The 20,328-nt window shown below is 35.8% G+C and overlaps 2 protein-coding genes across 5 annotated transcripts in view; one reads left to right on the top strand and one right to left on the bottom strand.

The window, feature by feature from the left end:
- The window catches only part of LOC118276558 (heterogeneous nuclear ribonucleoprotein L), a 439,770-nt gene that overhangs the window by 126,653 nt on the left and 292,789 nt on the right, over positions 1-20,328 (bottom strand). The window lies entirely within an intron of this gene.
- LOC118276562 (3-oxoacyl-[acyl-carrier-protein] reductase FabG) lies at positions 14,086-15,168 on the top strand. Its single transcript, XM_035594904.2, has one exon. It carries the CDS (start codon positions 14,163-14,165, stop codon positions 14,922-14,924), a length of 762 nt encoding a protein of 253 aa, XP_035450797.1. The 5' UTR covers positions 14,086-14,162; the 3' UTR covers positions 14,925-15,168.

Genomic DNA, 20,328 nt, shown 5'->3' with positions numbered 1-20,328 from the left:
AAATCTACACAAAAAGTATTTAATCACTCTATGAAGCTCAGTGTACTAATTAAACCAGAACAACATATAATTACGACTGCAAATCGCGTGTGTCGCGTAAATTATCCTCTATACATATACTTTACACATCAACATATACAAGACCACTATAAATTGACCGTCGAATATATGAAAGGATCATAAGAAGCGAGTCCATGTTACACTGGTTTATATAACTGGATATGCAGCCACGTGCACCTACAGAATGCCATTAGCCGACTATCCGTCTATTCGACGACGGATACGCGCGACAAACGCATAAATTTCGCGCCGTCTGAACACGCACTTTGGTTCGGGAGTCGGATGCATAATGACGTCATGGTAGGGTGAATTTCTATTTATTATTTTTTATGAATATAATAAAATACTTTTGCAGAAATTATTTGCAATGGATCGAATGGATTGTCATGATCTCGCCTTGTGGTAAGCAAAGATGCGACCTACGATGGAGTATGACTACTCCTAAATAACCTATTCACTCGGGACTTAAAGACACCATATCCGGGAATAAGTATGATAATTAACATTATACCATAGCATCAATCCTTCAAAAAGACAGACACAAGGGTCCAAATACTAGCAGTTTTACCGGGGCTCCGGCTCGAAAAGCAGGAGAAGGACCGGGGTGGTTTTTAATCAGTAAGAGTCTGACACTCGCTCTCGCCTCGCCCAAGGCGGGAGAAATCATTGGATGATTTTCCCCCCTTTAGAAAAAAAAGGGTGCAAATACCACTAAAATCTACTGCCATTTGTACCAAATTAGAACTATCCACTCACAAAATTAGCGGTCAAAAGCTAATAAACGTTTAATGTAAACATGAAAACGTAATGTGACCGCAGAGCTTGTTGAGGTTTGAACAAAATGCGATCACTATTTGTTATCAACATCCAACAGCGGGCAGCCGTCAGTAATTTGACATACCACAACTATACAATGACCACTGAATATTGTTCAAAATAATCTATATTTATTCTAACTTAATGATATATAAAGCTAAAGAGTTTGTTTGTCTGAACGCGCTATCTCCGGAATTACTGGTGCGATTGTAACAATTCTTTTTGTTAACTGAAAATCACCGTTGACACACGAGTAAACCATGACTTTTTTTTTTATGGAATAGGAGGCAAACGAGCAAACGAGTCACCTGATGGTAAGCGATCAGCGCCGCCCATGGACACCCGCAACACCAGAGGAGTCACAGGTGCGATGCCGGTCTTTTTTTTTAAAAAGGAGACTTTGAGTTGATTTAGTATGTCTCACGATAGTTATTATAAAAATTATTTTTGTGTTGGATAGCACATTTATGGTAGGAAGCTATAGGCTATAAAACATCACGCTACGATCAATATAAACCGAGCAGAGCGGGTAAAACCGCGCGGAATTAGCTAGTGCGGTATACAAACAAAATTAAATTGTAGAAATATTTGTTCTCCTGCATTTTATTCACATCTCCACAAATAAATATATCCAAAATTATCAAATAAATAAAGCCAAACCCTAAACCTCACACAAAAATAACAGACTCCCGTATCCGACCATCAGATAGGAATACAGGATAGACCGAATCTCACTAACACAAGACCATTAATTCTCACCACATTTTTAATCTCCCGACTTGGAGAGATAATCTAATAAATTAATCAACGGATACGTTATCTGTGGCCTGTCTAGACATGCGGTTACAGGGGAGATTTATTGTTTTAGTAATCTATGTTGCCATTTGTGCATGGCCGGAAATATTATGTGAACATATAGAGAGAGAAGGAAAGAGAGAGAAAGCCGTGTGATGACGGCAGAGCAGAATACATTGTCTCTACTCTTGTCGCGGGTATCGTAGAAGACGATTATATTGCTGTACCCTTAGTACGAGTTTGCGTTACGTTGAACGAAACCGAAACGTGTACGCGTTCGGTGCTCTGATTGGTTGGTTCATTCTAACCGGCCAATCAGTACCCTTAGTACGTGTTTGCTATAACGAAAACGAAACGAAAGCGCGTTTGGCGCTCTGATTGGTCAGCTAGTTAAACGTAAAATAAATTCGTAGTTCTCTGCTCTTTAACAGAGATTAGGCAGCAACGCTCCCTGCTATAAACCTGGAACTTTTGAAATTATGATTTTCAACCTGCCTGTCAAAAGTAGATTTTATCAGAAACTCCTCTAATGAATAAGAGACCTAAAGACCAGCAATTGATTGTCATAGGTTGGTGACTGATTTACTCATTTTAAAACATTTTATCACACTACGTTTCATTCTTTTTTACTAAGAACTGTGTGTTTTAAATGCAAAATTTATAAAAATTACAAAAGACACCTTAAAACAATCAAATTAACGAACATAATTGTAAGTCAAATTTCACCGAAAATCTTCCACTCTCCCTGTATTATGAATAGTTAGTTAATTGGCTCTTACATCAACACAATGGGCCACTAATTGCCACTCATGGCACAACAGGTATTTTCTTTGTGCTCATAAAATAATAAAAGGACTTGAATTGTTAGGTATAAGTAGTAAGGGTGCGAGTTAGAACTTGATAGACTGACTGACTTTATAGTGTATATACATTAATTATAATATGCAGATTATTAAACTTTTTCTTGAATTAAAAATGTTGCAAATCGCTTAAAAAATAGGTTAATTGACTAATTTTTATTTTATTGTCCGTCTTGTAGATTATTTTAAAATATTAGACACGTAGGTACGTATTTTTTATTTTGTTACTGTAACAAATACTTTCGAATATATATCGATTTGAAATATCGCCTGACGTCACTTCTAGGTACATTTTATACGTAGGGTTGATATATCCAAATATGTGGATGCTTTGTCAAAAAACTAAAGAAACCATCTAAACTAAGATAACACAAGTTAATTCGTTTTTAACGTAACATACACGCTTGTGACCCGAAATTCAACGAAACTATTGAAAACTAATTATCACGCACGACAACGCCCCTCAACTCAAAAAAGCACAAAACAACAAACACACACACAAACCGACAAACAAACCAACAAAAAAACAAACCAACATCATTGACCAACCACAGAAACCGCACTCAAACGCTTTTCTCAAACTACCCGTCGTTTGTTCTACATAGATTGTTCTAACAACGCCAAAAGAGTCCTTGGCCGGTACTTGGTACCTCAAAGTGCCAAAAGTGTAACAAAAGTGGTGTTGCGTGTGGTATCAAAGACTTTGTAAAAACGTGCTCGGAGCTAAACGAGGCCCAAATGTTTCGGTATGAATGTTGTTGGGTGCCCATGTTTTGGAGAGAAAAGTATGGACATTTTTTTTGAACAGGTTGCCCCACACTAGGATTTTCTCTTGTGTCGTGAGTGAGTTTACGAACATACAAGTTCACATGCACATGAAATCCAGACCCGAATTATTTTGTGATTACACATAGGCTATTTTCATGCAACGGGAATGCGGCCGAAACCAGAGGCAGAAGTCAGTCTTTCATAAAAAAAACAATTGTAAGACTATTCTATAACAGCAGTCCTTGTAACATGGCTATTAGTAAATGCTGAAATTTCATGATTGTCATCACTCATACCTATTCCAAAGTGACACAGATTGTCAGCAAGACCAGAGCCACATCACCCATCTTGAAGTCAGAAAAAAACGTTTTATCTTCAAAAAAAAAAAACCTAATTTCACAGAAACATCGACCTGCCTCTATTGACCCAATCAATTCAAGTAGCTACGCATAATGAGGACAAATGAAATATAAGAGAAAGGGCTGAAACAAAAGGTACTGTAATTGATTCCTTCAGCACTTGAAACCTTTTGCTTATCAGTACTAGGTATGGGGCGTATTTAGCATCACAGGTATTAGTAACAGGTATTGCATAAAAATAACAGGTAACAGTTTTTCTTCCTGGTAAATTACAGCCGAAATCACAATCTTAGTCCGAAGAACGTCGTGTTGCGTAATCGAATTCTATCGAAATTAAAATACATACTGAATAGGTTTCAGTACCTATTATGGAGACTGACATAGGCTACTTTTTGTTTCCTTCTAACCTCCACTTTCCTAAAACAAGGTGGAAGTTTGGATTTACCGATATTCAGGGCCCTAGTGAAAGTAAAACTGACTTCCCCTGGAGGAGATAACTTCAGTAATGAGGTATACAACGCAAGGAGGATTCAAAGCCATAGTTCTCAATACCTGTTAATAATAAATAACAGGTAATATTTACGCGTCAATAACAGACACAACGGGTATTTTGTTTGAGCTATTGGAACCCAACTCTTATCAGTTCTCGAGTCTCTAAGGACAAAATGGCAGTCTCAACATCGATTTCGAAGTAATATTACGTTTAAGAAGTGAATAATTAGTGGGTATTATCATTGAGAGGTAATATTTAATTGGGAGAACTGTTCATTTTATTTCGAGTGTCAAAGGGTGGCTGTTATTTTGTTTTAAATGGACTTTACTTGTGAAGAAAAAGTTTAGTTAAATACAATCAAACACATGGTAAAAATATTTGAATGTAGCAACCACTTTTTGGAAATTCTAACTTTTGAAGAACTATTGCTATTTAGGGGGGATAATTCTAACCTACCTGCCTACATCTCTACTAGTTTTGAATACGTCGAAAAGAGTTGAAAACGCGAGATGGACACGGACTGCTGTGTGGCCAAAAATCTAAGAATACAAATATCCACCAGACGAATTCACAATCATTAATCGACAAGACAGCCTAGAAGCAAATCACATATTTTTTCCGCCCCAAAAAATTTCGAAAGCCATAAATTGTCCCACAACTCACATTTTTAGTGTCACCCTGATCTCTTTTGATCTCAGAAGCGCTAAATCAGAGCTGCTTTCCATGTTTACCGTGAAACCTCAGCGAAAGGGTTCAATGTAGAAGATTTTAGTTTGTTTAGCCAACAGCTGAATGAAGCGGTAATTTTAAAGCGCTTCAGCTGCTTGAAGAGCTATGATGGATGTTTGCAGGCACGGATTGTGAATTAGAATTTAGGGTAAGTATTATGAAGATTTTTGGTTTTAAAAATTTCATAGTAATAGTATGGACTTTAAGATAATGTCCAACGTATATTGGAATTATTGATTTCCATACGGAAATAGGAATGCTCACCAAACACAACGCAAGCGTTGTTTCACGTCTGTTTTCTGTGAGGCCGTGATATCACTCCGGTCGACCCGGTCCATTCGTGTAGAAGCATAGATGTTCCATACATGTTAAGGTACATGTAAGAGCTTCATACTCCACTGAATAAAATTTTCATTTATGCTAAAAACCTAAGCATAAGGTAATAAATAATTAAGCTCAATATTAGAACAGTAGATAACAAAACACTTAGGTAAACCCAAACACACAAATACCCACGAAAATTTATACGAAAACTTTAATCCGTAATCTATGAGACCCGATCTAAATCATATCGAAATTGTTCCCATTAAAATATTCTTAGTCGACAAAACAATTATTTGGACCAATAAATAGTAAAACATGGCGACTTACCCCTAATAAATATCAAAGATTAATAAATTTATAGATACGACACTCTAATTAGATACAAAATGGACTAAAATTCCTTTCATTGTACGTTCCTGCATAAATCTTTGGCTTCACTTAAAGGTATACAAAACCAATATAAGCTGACCGTTGAATGTGGAGAGATATCATACAAAGCGAGACCATAATAAACTGTTTTTATAGTATCATGAAAATATGTACAATACCAACTCAACCTATACCTTTCTGTCAATTAGATTTTCAACTGTATTGTTTCGGTGTAGAGTTGAAAATTAAATGATATAAAGTAACAGATTGGTGTACGTTGACCTGCTGTTTGTAGTTGTCGACTTAATGGGTATGGACTAATTAATTTCAAATAGTTTCATTGTTTAACGTTTATTTTTAGACAATAATGGGTTATTGGTTTAATGTAGAATTGTTTAATTTGCATACTTGGTAGATTTATTTTTAGTTACTGCCTCGTTGGTCGAGTAGTTGTTAGAGCTACTGCTTGCTTAGCAAAAGGTCTCGAGTTCGATTCTTGGGCCGGGTAAAGTGCTATTGGGTCAAATTCTTGTTCTGGGTCAGGGTCATGGAGTCACATTACGCGTTCATGACGCACATACATATGGAGTAACGTTTAAACAATGAGATCTAGATTTTCTCAGATAATAGTAGGAAAATGAGCAGACGGATCATCTGATAGTAAGCAATTGACGCCGCCCATGGACACCCGCAACACCAGAGGAGTCGTAGGTTGGCGGCTTTTTAAAAATGAATACGCTCTTTTTTTGAAGATTTGTAGGTCGTATCGGTGAGAAATTGGCAACGCCCATGGGAACCCGCAACACTAGAGGCGCCACAGGTGTGTTGCCAGCCTTTTAAAATGAAATAGGCTCTAGACCCTCACTTTCAGCTCCGTTATTCAGTGTAACGAAACTAGGAATATCCTAGTACATCCCTTTATTTACCCTAAAACCACAATAAAACGAGAGAACATCATCTTTACTCCTCACACGTAACAACCACAAGTGGCTTTTACTATCTTTAATGCCAAGATTTTTAGTACACACGACTGCAAATGGAGCTATACAAAACCAGTTTACCATGGTCTCGCTTTCTATACCCTTTGCGCACATTCGACGGTCAGATTATACTGGTTTTGCTTAGCTTTATGTTACCCACTTGAAATTCTACTCACCACCCTTGGATTATGAGATTGAAGATAAGAGTTGGACTGTTTTAACTTCGTTTATGATATGTTTAGGTTGAATAACAATTTGTTTTGCAAAGCTAGTGTAGTATGGTTTGTGACTGATCTGATAATGAGGTTATTTTTTTAATCTTTGGTTGAGTGGAGTGTCTGGTTGTATGGTCGTAAGTACGACTGCCGATTAAGAGGTTTTGATTAAAGTAATATTATTATTGATCATTTTTAGATTATTAAAATTTCGGAGTCTGGAATTATTTGTACATGGTTCATTTCGATATGCTCCCGCCCCATTAATTGAGAATTATACACATTTACATTTCCATAACTTGTGATAAGTAGGGTGTTACATTACATATTACTACTTACCCCTTTTTTTAAGGGTAGAAAATCATCCAACGACTTCTCCCGTCTTGGTCAAGGCGAGAGTGCCAGACTCTTACTGACTAAAAACCACCCCGTTCCTACTCCTGCTTTTCGACCGGAGCCAAAAATAAGAAAAGAAAAACACAAGCTAAACCGACACCGATTACACACCGCATTGTCTCTACCTTCCCCCCCCCCCCAAGAAGAACTAAGGCACGATGACACACAACTAGCTGCATAACCTGCACAATTAACTGCACATGACAAATAGGGGGCAATTTCTGAGACACAAAGACGCAACGACATACGGTAGTTTTTTATACCCTTCCCGTCTGTAAAATTACCCCTGTTTAAACGTGGGATGAAAAAGGGCTGAGTTTGAGTCTAGGTTGTAAATAAGGCTTGCTGGTAGGTAATGTAAATATAGATTATTGTGTAAAGAAGTTTGGATGAATCCTTACTAATTGTAATAGTGAAATTTGTTAATCTTCAGTACCAGTGGTTCAATTTGAATAATTCTTTTTTATTATGACTTTCGTAAAAAATTCATTATTATGTTATCGGCTTAGATAAGGAACTCGAATACGATTGTAACAGCGCGACAATCGCCGCGTTGTGTGTCGTTATGTGAAACTAGTCAAGTTCCTCGTCAAACAGCTAAGTAAGTAAGCCGATAATATGGGTCATAATTAATTCTTTTTTTTTTTGTTGAATAGTCCTTTTATTGCGGAAGGTAGGCTAGAAAACATCACGCTTCTATCAATAGGAACCGAGCAGCTGATGAAATACAGCCGGAGTAGTAAATAAAGGCGCTTATGTTATAAGCGCAACTAATCTTTCTTAAATAAACCTTGGATAGAAGTAACCAAATACGCAGACTGCCCAACAATTAAAACTCGAAGCAATAATAACAAATACTTAAACGATACCAAAAACACGAATGAATGAATAACAAAATTAACAAGTTTGTCACCCGAGTTTGCATACAAATTGTCAAGTTTAATTTATTTCTGAACTTCGCCGTAAATAATTATGTTTCAAACGAATTAGCAAGAAAGGGATGGTGTTAAGAACATTCTTATTAGATAAATTACTTACTGGCCTACATTTGATACCAAATAAAATTGTGAGAGTGTATAACGATAAGATTTAATGTAAAAAATTGTTTCTTATGTATTGAAAGAAATATCTTCAGTTTTGAAGTTTTTTTTTAGTTCTTTTAATAGCTGAATGTGATGTGCCAATAGAAGGTATTATTAATAATAATTCATTACTTGACGAGGAACTCGACTGGTTTCAAGCCATGCTGGAGGCTCGTTCATTCCACGTCTTTTAGTTGAGTCAAAGGACATGAGTAAGCCGAAAAACAAATAATTAATTTAGTATCACACGAAAGTTATAATTTAAACAATTTAAGGTATATTTCAATATCTCCACTCCTGCCACGCGTGTCGGTAGCGGTATAAAAAATTACAGAACTTTAAACTTAATGATGTTCACTATTGAAAAATAAATAAAATAACCCAATTAAAGTTACCAGCAACCTAATGACAACTGTGTACACTACAAATTACAAAACAAATTCGTATAACAGACCATTTGAACAAAAAAAGCGAATACTTGTATTGTTACCAAAAAGTCGTTTCGGTCGACTATTTGACATTTACCCCATCCCTAGTAGGCTGTAGGAGCAAATTAAGAGCCCCGAGGGTAACAACTCAAAACAATTATTGCGTAACGGGTACAATATTAAATAATCGGGTCGTTTGTTCGTGTAAAAAAGGACTATATTTGTAAAAGGTTTGGTGTTGAAATGAATGTATTTGAATTTGGTTGGATTAAATATCAATGATACTTAGAAAGATTTAGATCTTATACAATATCTAACTATGAGCACAGGTGAGGCCCAGCAGGGCGGCATCGACCGACCCGGAGCTGCGGGCTACCTAGCAGGCTACCGGGGCTCCGGCTCAAAAAGCAGGAGTAGGAACGGGGTGGTTTTTAGTCAGTAAGAGTCTGACACTCCCTCTCGCTTCGCCAAGGCGGGAGAAGTCATTGGATGATTTTCCCTGATGATTATATTCATATTATGAATGATGATTAGTAAACTACCACGCACTATTGAAGATAATTAAAAGCAGTAAAATCTCAATAACAAAAAAAGCACCACCTCCCAAAAGAATTAAATATCCCATCGGTAACTAAGAAGCACTTTACCCCTATTAAAAGTCGATGCAAAATGTTTCTGTATTTCCTTCACGATCCCTAACTACGTGCCCATAATCTAAATTCATCAGGCGAACGAATAATATTAGGGCAGCCATTTTGTTTTTCACATTTTGCCGCGCATTTGAACAACATGGCGTCGATGGTGTTTCGTTGTTAATTTTTTCACAGAAGAAATTAAAAATTCGTCAATCAATTAATGGAGCTCATTAAAAATAATGTAATTATTGCGTATGGCGCATCTGCATGATGTGCGAATTTAAAATTACCATTAACGTGAGTACAATCAAAATTTAATTTTTAAATTTACATAGTATGCGTAAGTTGAAAACAACGAGTAACTTTATTCCATGTAAAATATAGGTAGGCAAACAACAAATAACGTTCTTTCGTGTAAAATAGATTAATAGTTTAAAATAACATCAGAAAACGACGCTTTTATAAATGCATGTAAAAGTAATAAAGAAATTGAATATCGCTCAAGCTGTCTTTATTTCAGGACTGAAGTGTAAACTATGTATTTTCGTATCGTCACGCCTTTTATCCCTGAAAGGGTAGGCAGAGGTGCAAATTGTGTCACTTAATGCCACTGTACAATGTACACACACTCACACCATTTGTGTTATAAGTCCCATGTAATAGGGGGTGAGCCAAAATTCCAAACTCCGTGCCCAAAAGCCCAGTAATACTTTGCCCGACTCGGGAATCAAACCCGAGCCCTCTTGCCCTTGCACTTGCGACCACCTCGGTCAACGAGGCAGCTGTATGTGCTTTTAACTACAATATAAAATTTTTATCGTATAACAGCATGAGGCGCTGAAAAAAGAAAACCAAGAACCATATGCATATATATGCTATATATGTAGCTTTAATTAACAACCAACCACAAACCTATAAAACACTAAACCTAGTCTCCAAAAATAGTGCCTAACACCAGCCGAAATTAAGCCGAGCGCGCGACCCTAATACATGAAATTCGGCCTCATGTCGCCGTGTTGGCCTCGCGACGTCGTGGTATAGTGGTGCAAGCGCTAACGTCGCGGTTTGCCGCCACAAGTGAGAACGGATGTGAGAGAATGGATGTTGGAATGTCGGCAGCAGTTTTGCAAATGTTCTCGTGCCTTTTATGAGACTGTTTGGCTTGTATGTATGTTGGTGTTATTTTTCTGAGAATTGTTTCGAAAACAAGGTGTTTGAATTCAATGTGGTGAAATCTTGGTCGTCATTGGCTGTGGCTACTTAGATAACTGAACAACGAAATATATATTATGAGCTACCTCTTTCTCCCCAAAAACGCCGGCATCGTACTAATCTCTCTGGTGTCGCGGGTGTCCATTGACGTCGCTGAATGCTTACAATCAGTTGATTCGTTATTATTGTGTTTCGGCTTAGTCACGTAACTATTTGACGACGAACTCGACTAGTTCCAAGTCCTGCTAGATGAGAGTAGCATTGCGACTGTCGCCGCGTCGTGTGTCGCGGAATGCTGCTCATGAATATGAGTCTCTAACATGGCTTGAAACTAATCGAATTCCTCGTCAAATAGTTACGTGTGTAAGCCGAAAAACGAAATAATTAATTTAGTATGTGTCACGAAAGTTATGAAATATGTGCTGGCATAGAATTGGAGAGTATGTTTGATCAAAAGCAAATCTCCTTTATAAAATAGGTGCTTCACCACCAGTACACCGTAAAATAGACATTTCCTTTTTCTATTGCTGCCTGCCTCTTTTCTGTATCCCCAAAAATTTTCCATTTAAAAATTCCACCCTCGAAAATGGGTGAAAACAAAAGCGTGGGCTATAAATTCCCAATCGGTTTAGACTTCATTACGTCACCATAGTCCCGCTCAGCAATACAGTCTGATTTATAGCCCAAACTGCATTTGTTAGATAAAATTCACTAACTCTATTTCGTTGAATATTGAAACCTACATATCATTCGGATGGAAAATTCAAAATATAGAATTTCCAGCTTCACAAACTGACTGACTAACTGATTGGATTTAGTTTTAGACTGTTCAAATAGATTTAATGGAGTATATGGAATCGTTCGTTTTCAATTAGCTGTGCACAATTTGTAGTATATTTCCTGTATGTAATACAAAATCAGTACATAAAAATGTGAATCTTTTAAATTAAAATGAAACTGTCCCATTCTCAAATCCAATAAAAAGGCATTATCCTTTTTAATTTTTGGACAATATAATCGATACAGATTTTTGTTTTAAGGGCGGAACATTATCTAAATGACTTCTCTCGCCTTGTGCGAGGCGAGAGGTATTGTCAACCTCTTACTGATAAAAAACCACCCCGTTCCTACTCCTGCTCGTTGAGCCAGAGCCCTGGTAAACCCGTTAGAACTGCAGTTTCGGATCGATTCAGATTAGATTTTTTCATATTCAGTTTCATAGAAAAGCAAACAACAATACAAAAGCTATCATAGTCGATCTGTAATTACTACTTAATTATCTCAATATAGATCTCAAAGTTCAGAATTACGCTCTTAGTACTTTGGAATCAACAGAACACTAAGAATCAAAAAACCAATTCCACATAAAACCATAAAAAAGTATTCACTTTAAAAACAGTTCAAAGGTGGATAACAACGAAACTACCAATTATTATGGGAATCAAAGCATAAACCGATCACTTCGCAGCAAAAAACTGAGAACAAGATTGTAAAAATGAGCCGAAACGCGACGATAATAGAATTAAATATAAAAATTATGAAGTGCTAAGTCTATTGACCCACTGGATTTATGATTTGGGAATTAGTCTTGATCACCATGACTTGCTGTTCGTTGAAGTAGGCTTTTTTAAAGTTATTTAATTTTGTCAAGGTGAAGGATTTCAATGAGTCATAAGTGTAGTGATAGCAGGGGCTTCAGAGCAGGTCTACTTAGAGGAATCAGTACCCTTTACAGATGTTGAGGGAGACCAAACCATACCGGTTTAATGAGGTAAAAATTTGACACTCCTTAGTCTTTTATCCCCAAAAAACTAGGCGCCTTTAGAAAATTTACGCCCTCATCAGAAAAAAAAAATGTAGTAATAGCTAACACAATTATTCCAACATCATCATATCAGTCATTAAATATAACGATGTCCACTAGATATAACAACTATTAAGTCAATTATTAACTACAATTGACAAACAAAACCGAGACTTGATTCAAAATACATAAACTACATAGTTACATATTATATCCATTTTAATTAATTACTGGCCACAGAGCAATCTGATAAAAAAAAAACAATTACCAAAAATATCAAAACAAAATACAACCTTTGGACTGAATCAAATCTAAAATTAAACCTATCATAACAACCAGCTAAAATCACAAACCAAAACAACAATACTCCACATTTTTTCAATTTAATTACTGGACTATGATCTTTTAAAAAAGCTACAGACGCAGATAGATAAAAAAGGGGTCGAAAGTCCAGTTGAAATTCCCAATGGCACTGACTAAGGGTCCAAAGTGCCAAAGTGCCAAAATTTGGCGCAGGAAACCAGTCGTGATGACGATGATTTGAGGCAGGGATAATTAACTCACGTGGATGTAAACGTCCGAGATCGTGAAAACAGGTACCACTGCGTAATGACGCTGTGGTTCTCAAAGATTTATTTAGATCATGTATGAGATGAAATATGTAGTTAGTGTATTAAAAGATTGATGCCTATTTATACCATTCTCTCCTAAATTTTAAAGAACTCATAAGTTAACAAACGTTTTCGTTTTCATTAACCTATAAGTGACACCTAACTGTACAAGTAAGGGGGTGGTTGTAACCTAAAGTGGAAGAAAGGTTATTTTAAAAAGGTTGGCATAGATTTTTTTATGAAAAACCAAATATGTATTTAAGTGTGGAAGAGTCTTGCTTCGGCACGAATGGGTCGGCTCGACGGAAGCGATACCAAGGCCTTCCTTGCGAGAGTGAGATACGGGAGACTCAATTACCCCTTCCTCAACAACCCTTAAATTTCTAACACCCAAAAGGCCGGCAACGCACTTGTAACGCCTCTGGTGTTTCGGGCGGCGGCGATTGCATTAGGTGATCCGTCTGCTCGTTTACTGGCTTATACCATAAAAAGTATTGTTTTTATGAGGAAAATCGGACAAGGACATTTTGCATGCTACTAATAAAATGTAGAATTATTATTTAATGTCCTTAAATAATATTTTCCTAGCAACAAGAATGTGCTAATTTTACCTCAAGTTTATCTTCCTGAAACCGACCGACATTAAAATTAAAGAGCAAATAATTTCACTTATCTTTTTATTACAAAACGTGGAGCGTAAATAGCTGAAGCATTCATCATTTAACTTTATTTTCATACTTTTCATTACATTAACCATGCAGCTTTAAAATAATTGCAATTTTCACGAGTGTTTTAATTACATAGCGCATCGCTGAATAAAATTATTTTAAAACATAAATCGAGTTTTATCGTCCATTACATAAAAGTACATTCGTAACGAAATTAGGTATTCAGATTTCCCGAAACCTTTAATTTAAATGTTAATTTATCTGGGTTTTAAACGTTTTACATTTTCAATTGACAGTGTTACGAATCAAATTAATATGGAAACAAACGATTTGATTTTAAATAAAAAAAAACTTATCCTCATAAAATTTTCCTTAAGATGACTCAGCTGAATACATGGCTATTAATACGTAAACAGATGTATAAAAAAGTTGTATTATTAAAAAACTTTGAGAACTCGAATCTATATCAACAGCAGAAACCAGTTTGTTCATATTCGAGGCACGAGCGACATACGTCGACAGTCGTACGGCGGCCACCATCACAAACGGTACCGTGGAATGGATTTTACCGGCAAAATTGCTATCGTAACCGGTGCCAGTTCCGGCATCGGTGCAGCAACTGCCAAGTTGTTTTCTCAACATGGAGCTACACTGGCGCTAGTTGGTCGAAATGAAGCAAGATTACTCGAAGTAGCAAACAAGTGTGAAGCGGCCAAAGGAATACGACCCTTATGTCTGCTGTACGACTTGACAATCGACGCAAATTGCGATGAAATCGTCAGAAAAACAGTTGACACGTTCGGAAGAATAGACGTGCTCGTGAACTGTGCTGGGAAGGCGAGTGTTACGTCGTTGTTTGATAACACAATGGAAATATTCGATGATCTCCTTACATTGCATCTTCGCGTACCTTACAAAATGACTCAGTTGTGTACACCGCACTTGAAGAAGACTAAAGGAAATGTAGTGAATGTTTTTGGAGCCCCAGCGAAAGTGAAACCTGGATTTCTACATTTCGCTATAGTGAGAGATGCTATGCAGAGATTTACAAAGGCAGGAGCGTTGGAGCTAGTAAGTGAAGGGATCAGAATGAATGCAGTTCGCCCAGGGCTGACAAGAACTAATATTTTATCGAATTTGAATGTACAAGAGAGTGACATGGCACATGTTTATGAGAAACTAGCTCAGACAGTACCTAATAATGTTATAATAGAACCAGAAGAGGTTGCTAAAATGATAGTGTTTGTTGCAAGTGACATTAATCCTAACTTAACTGGTGCTAACATAGTAATTGATGGAGCGGCATCCGGGAGTGTCTAGTGAAAATTTGATAAACACAACAAACTACACGACAAACAAATAAATCTGGAATTTAAAGGTGCGATACCGAGTTCGAACGTATATGTGTCAAAGTGATTTACAATTAAATGATGTTTAATTTGCATAAAGTGTAAACAAAAACGGAAATTATGCACGAAAACAGAATTAAACCAATCGGTAAGCAACCAAATGTTATTACGTTAAAATGTGATGAAGTAAAAACTTGTGTTTTTGAACTGAATAAGTTTTTTATTGAATGTCTGCTTGACCTTGAGTGTTAAAATAGTTTTGTTTACAATGGTAATGTAACGTGGATGTTTGGTACTTCATACGTAGATGTTTGAAAACATTATTGGTTTATGAAACATGATCTAATTGATGAAGACAGGTTTAATAAAGACATAACACATTATTTACCCATTAGAGACATTACATTAGACAGCTAACGACGTCTCAATAAAACCAATTTTATCAAAATTTATATCAAAAATTTTGCTGTAGACCATATGATTCACAACTAACACATATTTACAAACAGCTATACAACATATAAATAGAACTGAAACCGGTCCCGAATTGACAACGAGGAAAACCTGTGCAATAACAATATTGTGATAACTACAGAGTTGTAGCGTTACTTACATAACAGTTGTTTAGTTTGCGTTTAGTTTAAGTTATAATAGCAAACGTACTAGACTTTGTTATTACTGAAGCCAATCATGATCGCATTTAAAATTATGCCTTTAGGAAGCAAGGAATATTTAATAATGAAAACAAGGCATTTTTGCCATTTTTTGGTTCACCAGGATAAAGAATTGGCGTAAATGCTACTCAAAACTGCTGATAGTAGGGAAGCCATCCATAGGACACATTCATAGCACACATCTTTCCGTATAAAAAACATAGCTTAACTGAGTCTGTTACCACCAGTGCTAAGCTAAGTGTACCAATGAATATGATTGGTGGAAGTCAAACACATCCACAGCAACGTAGCATAGCACATATCTGGTGGAAAAGCACCATTATTCGATTCATGAACACTCGACCGACTCGACTTAATCGGTAGCCATCATCGTCCATTCATAAAAATGTAAACTTGAAAGACAAAAACTGAGGTAAATAAATCAAATTATATGTGAAGGTCATCTGTCTGTCGTTATGTCATAACACTAAGTATGTAATGATGATGTCAATACTCATGTTTACTGGAGTTATTATTGATGTTTATAAATATGTTTGATTGTTTGTTTATTTACCTAGCAGTAACAATAGAGCGTAATTTATATGTTGTAGTAGAGGCTAACGATTGAATGCAGCAATAGATTCACTTGAGGACTGACCGAGAGACAGATTTTTTTTTTATATAGTAATATTTGTTTTAACGTTCAAACGTTCTCGATCTATTTGAAATAATATAATTTTGACATTGACTTTAAATGTTTACACTAATATTTAGTTATTTTACATCGATTACTGAATATTTCGAACCTGAATTAAACTATAAATAGTTTACGGGCGCTATACAGCTCAATGATAATAATATTTTATTAGAATAAGGTCAAAAAATAGTTTCTTTGTTGAGTAATTTCTTCTAACTTTTGGTATTATATTATTATATGGTCCACAGCTGGACATAGGCCTCTCCAATAGCAGTTCGACCTTCAGCTATACGCATCCGACAATTTGTAGATACTATTTAAAAAAAAAATGTAACACATTAATTAAGAAACAATCACAACACCAACAACCGAACATTCACAACAGAATACATAAACAATACGCAGCCTATATTCACTTCAGACTGAAAAACAAAAAAAAAACAAACAAAAATCTTCATATGTATGTGCGGTTGATGAAAACTTCAGCATTGTTCGTGGGCCTCGCTGTTCGCGGTCGTGTAGTTTCAGGTTTCAGGTTATTTTCGCAAAAAAAGTCTTGGCCTTCACAATTTGTGGGTATAATCATGGCTCATATTCCGTATCATACAAAATGGAAGCTTACAATTTGTCGGTATGTATGTAAAAGGTCAGGGAAAGGTTGATTTTGGACTATTTATAGAATAGTGTTACAAAAACTTGATATGCTTTTTGATTATAGATAAGGTAATATATCATTGATACATAAAAAAGCAATGTCATAGTTATTTTGTCTAAAAACTATGGACCTATTTGATAAATGATAAATGATAAATGATAAATGATATTTATTTTGCAAATAGGTTATAAAATAACACTTTTACACGTCAATCTCTTAAATAACTAGATGAGGCCGGCATTTCCTATCCGACTACTCTGAGAAGAAATGCCGAAACAAACTCAGAGGTCATAGTCTCTTTTAAAGTCCAGACAAAATCAATTAAAGATGTCGGAGAACCGTGCAAGTTGATTCTGTAGTGGTCTTTTGAGGAAAGAACCACAGCAGTTTGAGCGGACCTGTTCAGATGGCAGCACGCATGTGTCAGTTTACAATCAGCACAGCTGACGGCTGTTGCTGAATGATCCGACGAACAACACCAACCAAAAGAACATTTGGGTAGGCCACACAAATGCTCAAACTGTCAGAACATAATTTACTAAAAATAAAATGACTAGCAAAAGTCTCACACGGTCCTCAAACTAACAATTTTAAAAGGAAATATAAAAGGAAAAAAAATATAAAACAATGTCAAATTAAGTTTATGTCAAATTGTATAAAAAATGTAACTATATGTTACAAACATGTCAGCAAGACCTGTGTGGACATTATAGCAGTTCATTCCCAAGCCTGACTATCCTCCAAGTAGTCTTTTATTTTATAAAAAGCTTTACTACAAAGTTTTTCTTTAATAACATTTTTAAATTTACCTAGGTTTAAACTTTGAATATGGCTGGGAACTTTATTGTAAAAGCGTATACATTGACATCTAAACGAACCGCTTATTTTCTTAAGTCTAGTAGTAGGAACAACATATTTATTTTTATTTCTAGTGTTGATATTGTGTATATCACTGTACTTTTTAAATAACTTTATGTTTTTATGAGCATACACTATATTTTCATAGATATATTGAGAGGCAACAGTCATTATATTAATTTCTTTAAATAGTTCCCTGAGAGAATGCCTCGGACTAAGATTATAAATTGATCGAATGGCTCGCTTCTGCAGCACAAAGACAGACTGAATGTCAGCAGCATTCCCCCACAGGAGAATACCATATGACATGATACTATGGAAATAACTAAAGTATACTAGACGCGCTGTATTTACATCAGTTAAATTTCTAATTTTTTTAACGGCATATGCTGCTGAGCTGAGCCTTTTCGACAACTTATCTATATGTGGGGCCCACTGTAGCTTAGCGTCTAGAGTTATACCTAAAAAGATAGCTGAATCTACAGGGTCCAACTCCCCGCCCTTGATTAGCACGCTGGTTTTGACATGCCTAACATTTGGTGTTGTGAATTTAATGCATTTAGTTTTTGTTTCATTAAGTAGCAAGTTATTGGCACTAAACCAGCGTACTATTTTTGAGAGAGCACTATTTACATGATCACTGACTAATTGTCCACGTTTGAGTTTAAATAATAAAGAGGTATCATCAGCAAACAGTACTATCCCATGGTTATCCTTTACAAGGTAAGGTAAGTCATTAATATAAATAAGAAATAAAAACGGACCGAGAATTGACCCCTGCGGAACACCCATCCTAACAACAGACCCGGCAGAAATTTTCCCGTTAATCTCAACTCTCTGAATTCTATTACTCAAGTAAGAGATAAGTAGGTCCAGAGAGTTGCCCCGCACTCCATAATGGGATAGCTTCCTGATCAGTGTTTCATGAAGGACACAATCGAACGCCTTGGATAAGTCACAAAAAACACCCAATGCGTCCCCTGAGTCCTCCCACGCGTCATATACTTGATTAAGAAGTTCAACACCGGCATCAGTTGTTGAACGACCCCTTGTAAATCCAAACTGGTTACCATGCAATAATTTATTTCTATTAAAAAATCTTTGCATCTGATTTAGAATAATTTTTTCAAAAATTTTACTGAATGTAGGTAGTACTGAAATAGGTCTAAAGTTAGTGGGGTCAGAAGTACTACCCGATTTAAATAACGGAGTTATTTTACTATTCTTCATGAGATCAGGAAACACACCACGATCAATACAGTTATTAAAAATTAAAGCTAATACAGGTGCCACAATAGTTATTACAGAGCTAGCAATGTACACAGAATTACCCCACAGGTCAGCAGTCTTTTTCTTATTCAAAGTATGGAACGTTTTAATTATATCTGTATAATCTATGTGTTCAAAATTGAAACTTGAATGGCAAGCTACAACATTTTCTTTTAGTAAAGATTCTGCGACAGTGGGTGATGAATTCAAGGACCTGGTAGTGGAAACAGGAATGTCCGAAAAGAAGTTTTCAAATGCGGCTGCAACTTCAGCATCTGATTTAATTACATTATTATCAATTACCAGATTATATTCACTACTTCTCCTTTTAGATCTTCCCGCTTCACCATTAATAATACTCCAGGTCGCTTTAATTACATTGGAACTGTTTTTTATTTTAGAGCTCAAATATAGTGATTTAGCAATAGAGCAAACTTTTTTGAACAATTTAGAATACTTCTTTACATATTCATTAAATTCAATAGTGTTTATAAATATCCTCTCGTTATAAAGCTCATATAGGCGTTTCCTACTTTTATAGATGCCAGTGGTTGCCCATTGATTGAAAGGCGCATTGCCATGAGCTGGTATGGTTTTAGGTGTGAAGGTAGATTTAAACTCGGTATGGTAAGTATTTAAAAAATCATTACACAAGTTATTCGTATTTTTATTCCTTAATAATAAAGGTAATTTGTCAGAGAGTTTAGATTTGAACGTTTCAATGCGTCTTTCAGTCTTTGGGTTAACAATAATATGTGGTTTCGACACTTTATTTACTTTATTTTCTATTGAAATTAATTGTCCACAATGATCTGAATCAAGCAATGATATAATTTGTTTATTAGTTGGTACAATATCAGTATAAATATTATCTAGACAAGTAGCACTAGTAGGAGTTATCCTAGTGGGCTCCAGAAACAGGTTCGTTAGGTTAAACGAAGCAAATAAACTTACAATTCTAGTACTTAAGCTAGAATTTTCCAACAAATTTATATTAAAATCGCCACAAGTAATGATGAATTTATTTGAACTACTGAGTTTATTTAATACTTCATCTAATACTGTTTCAAAACAGTCATACAAACCAGAAGGTGGTCTATACACACTCAAAACAATAAACCGCTCTAATTCCACACAGGCTATTTCAACAGTACGTTCAACAGAGTAACCAACTATATCCTTGCGTTCTTTGAATTTAAGATTGTTATTTATTAAAATTAGTGAACCACCATGTATAGCGTTT

Source organism: Spodoptera frugiperda, chromosome 17 (assembly GCF_023101765.2).
Source record: "Spodoptera frugiperda isolate SF20-4 chromosome 17, AGI-APGP_CSIRO_Sfru_2.0, whole genome shotgun sequence".
NCBI classification, from domain to species: domain Eukaryota; kingdom Metazoa; phylum Arthropoda; class Insecta; order Lepidoptera; family Noctuidae; genus Spodoptera; species Spodoptera frugiperda.
Note: the sequence above shows the minus strand (reverse complement) of the source record. Positions and strands in the feature narration are given on the sequence as shown.

Bases quoted from the DNA above. Each gene is read 5' to 3' on its own strand.
- LOC118276562 (XM_035594904.2), top strand. From the start codon at position 14,163: ATGGATTTTACCGGCAAAATTGCTATCGTAACCGGTGCCAGTTCCGGC.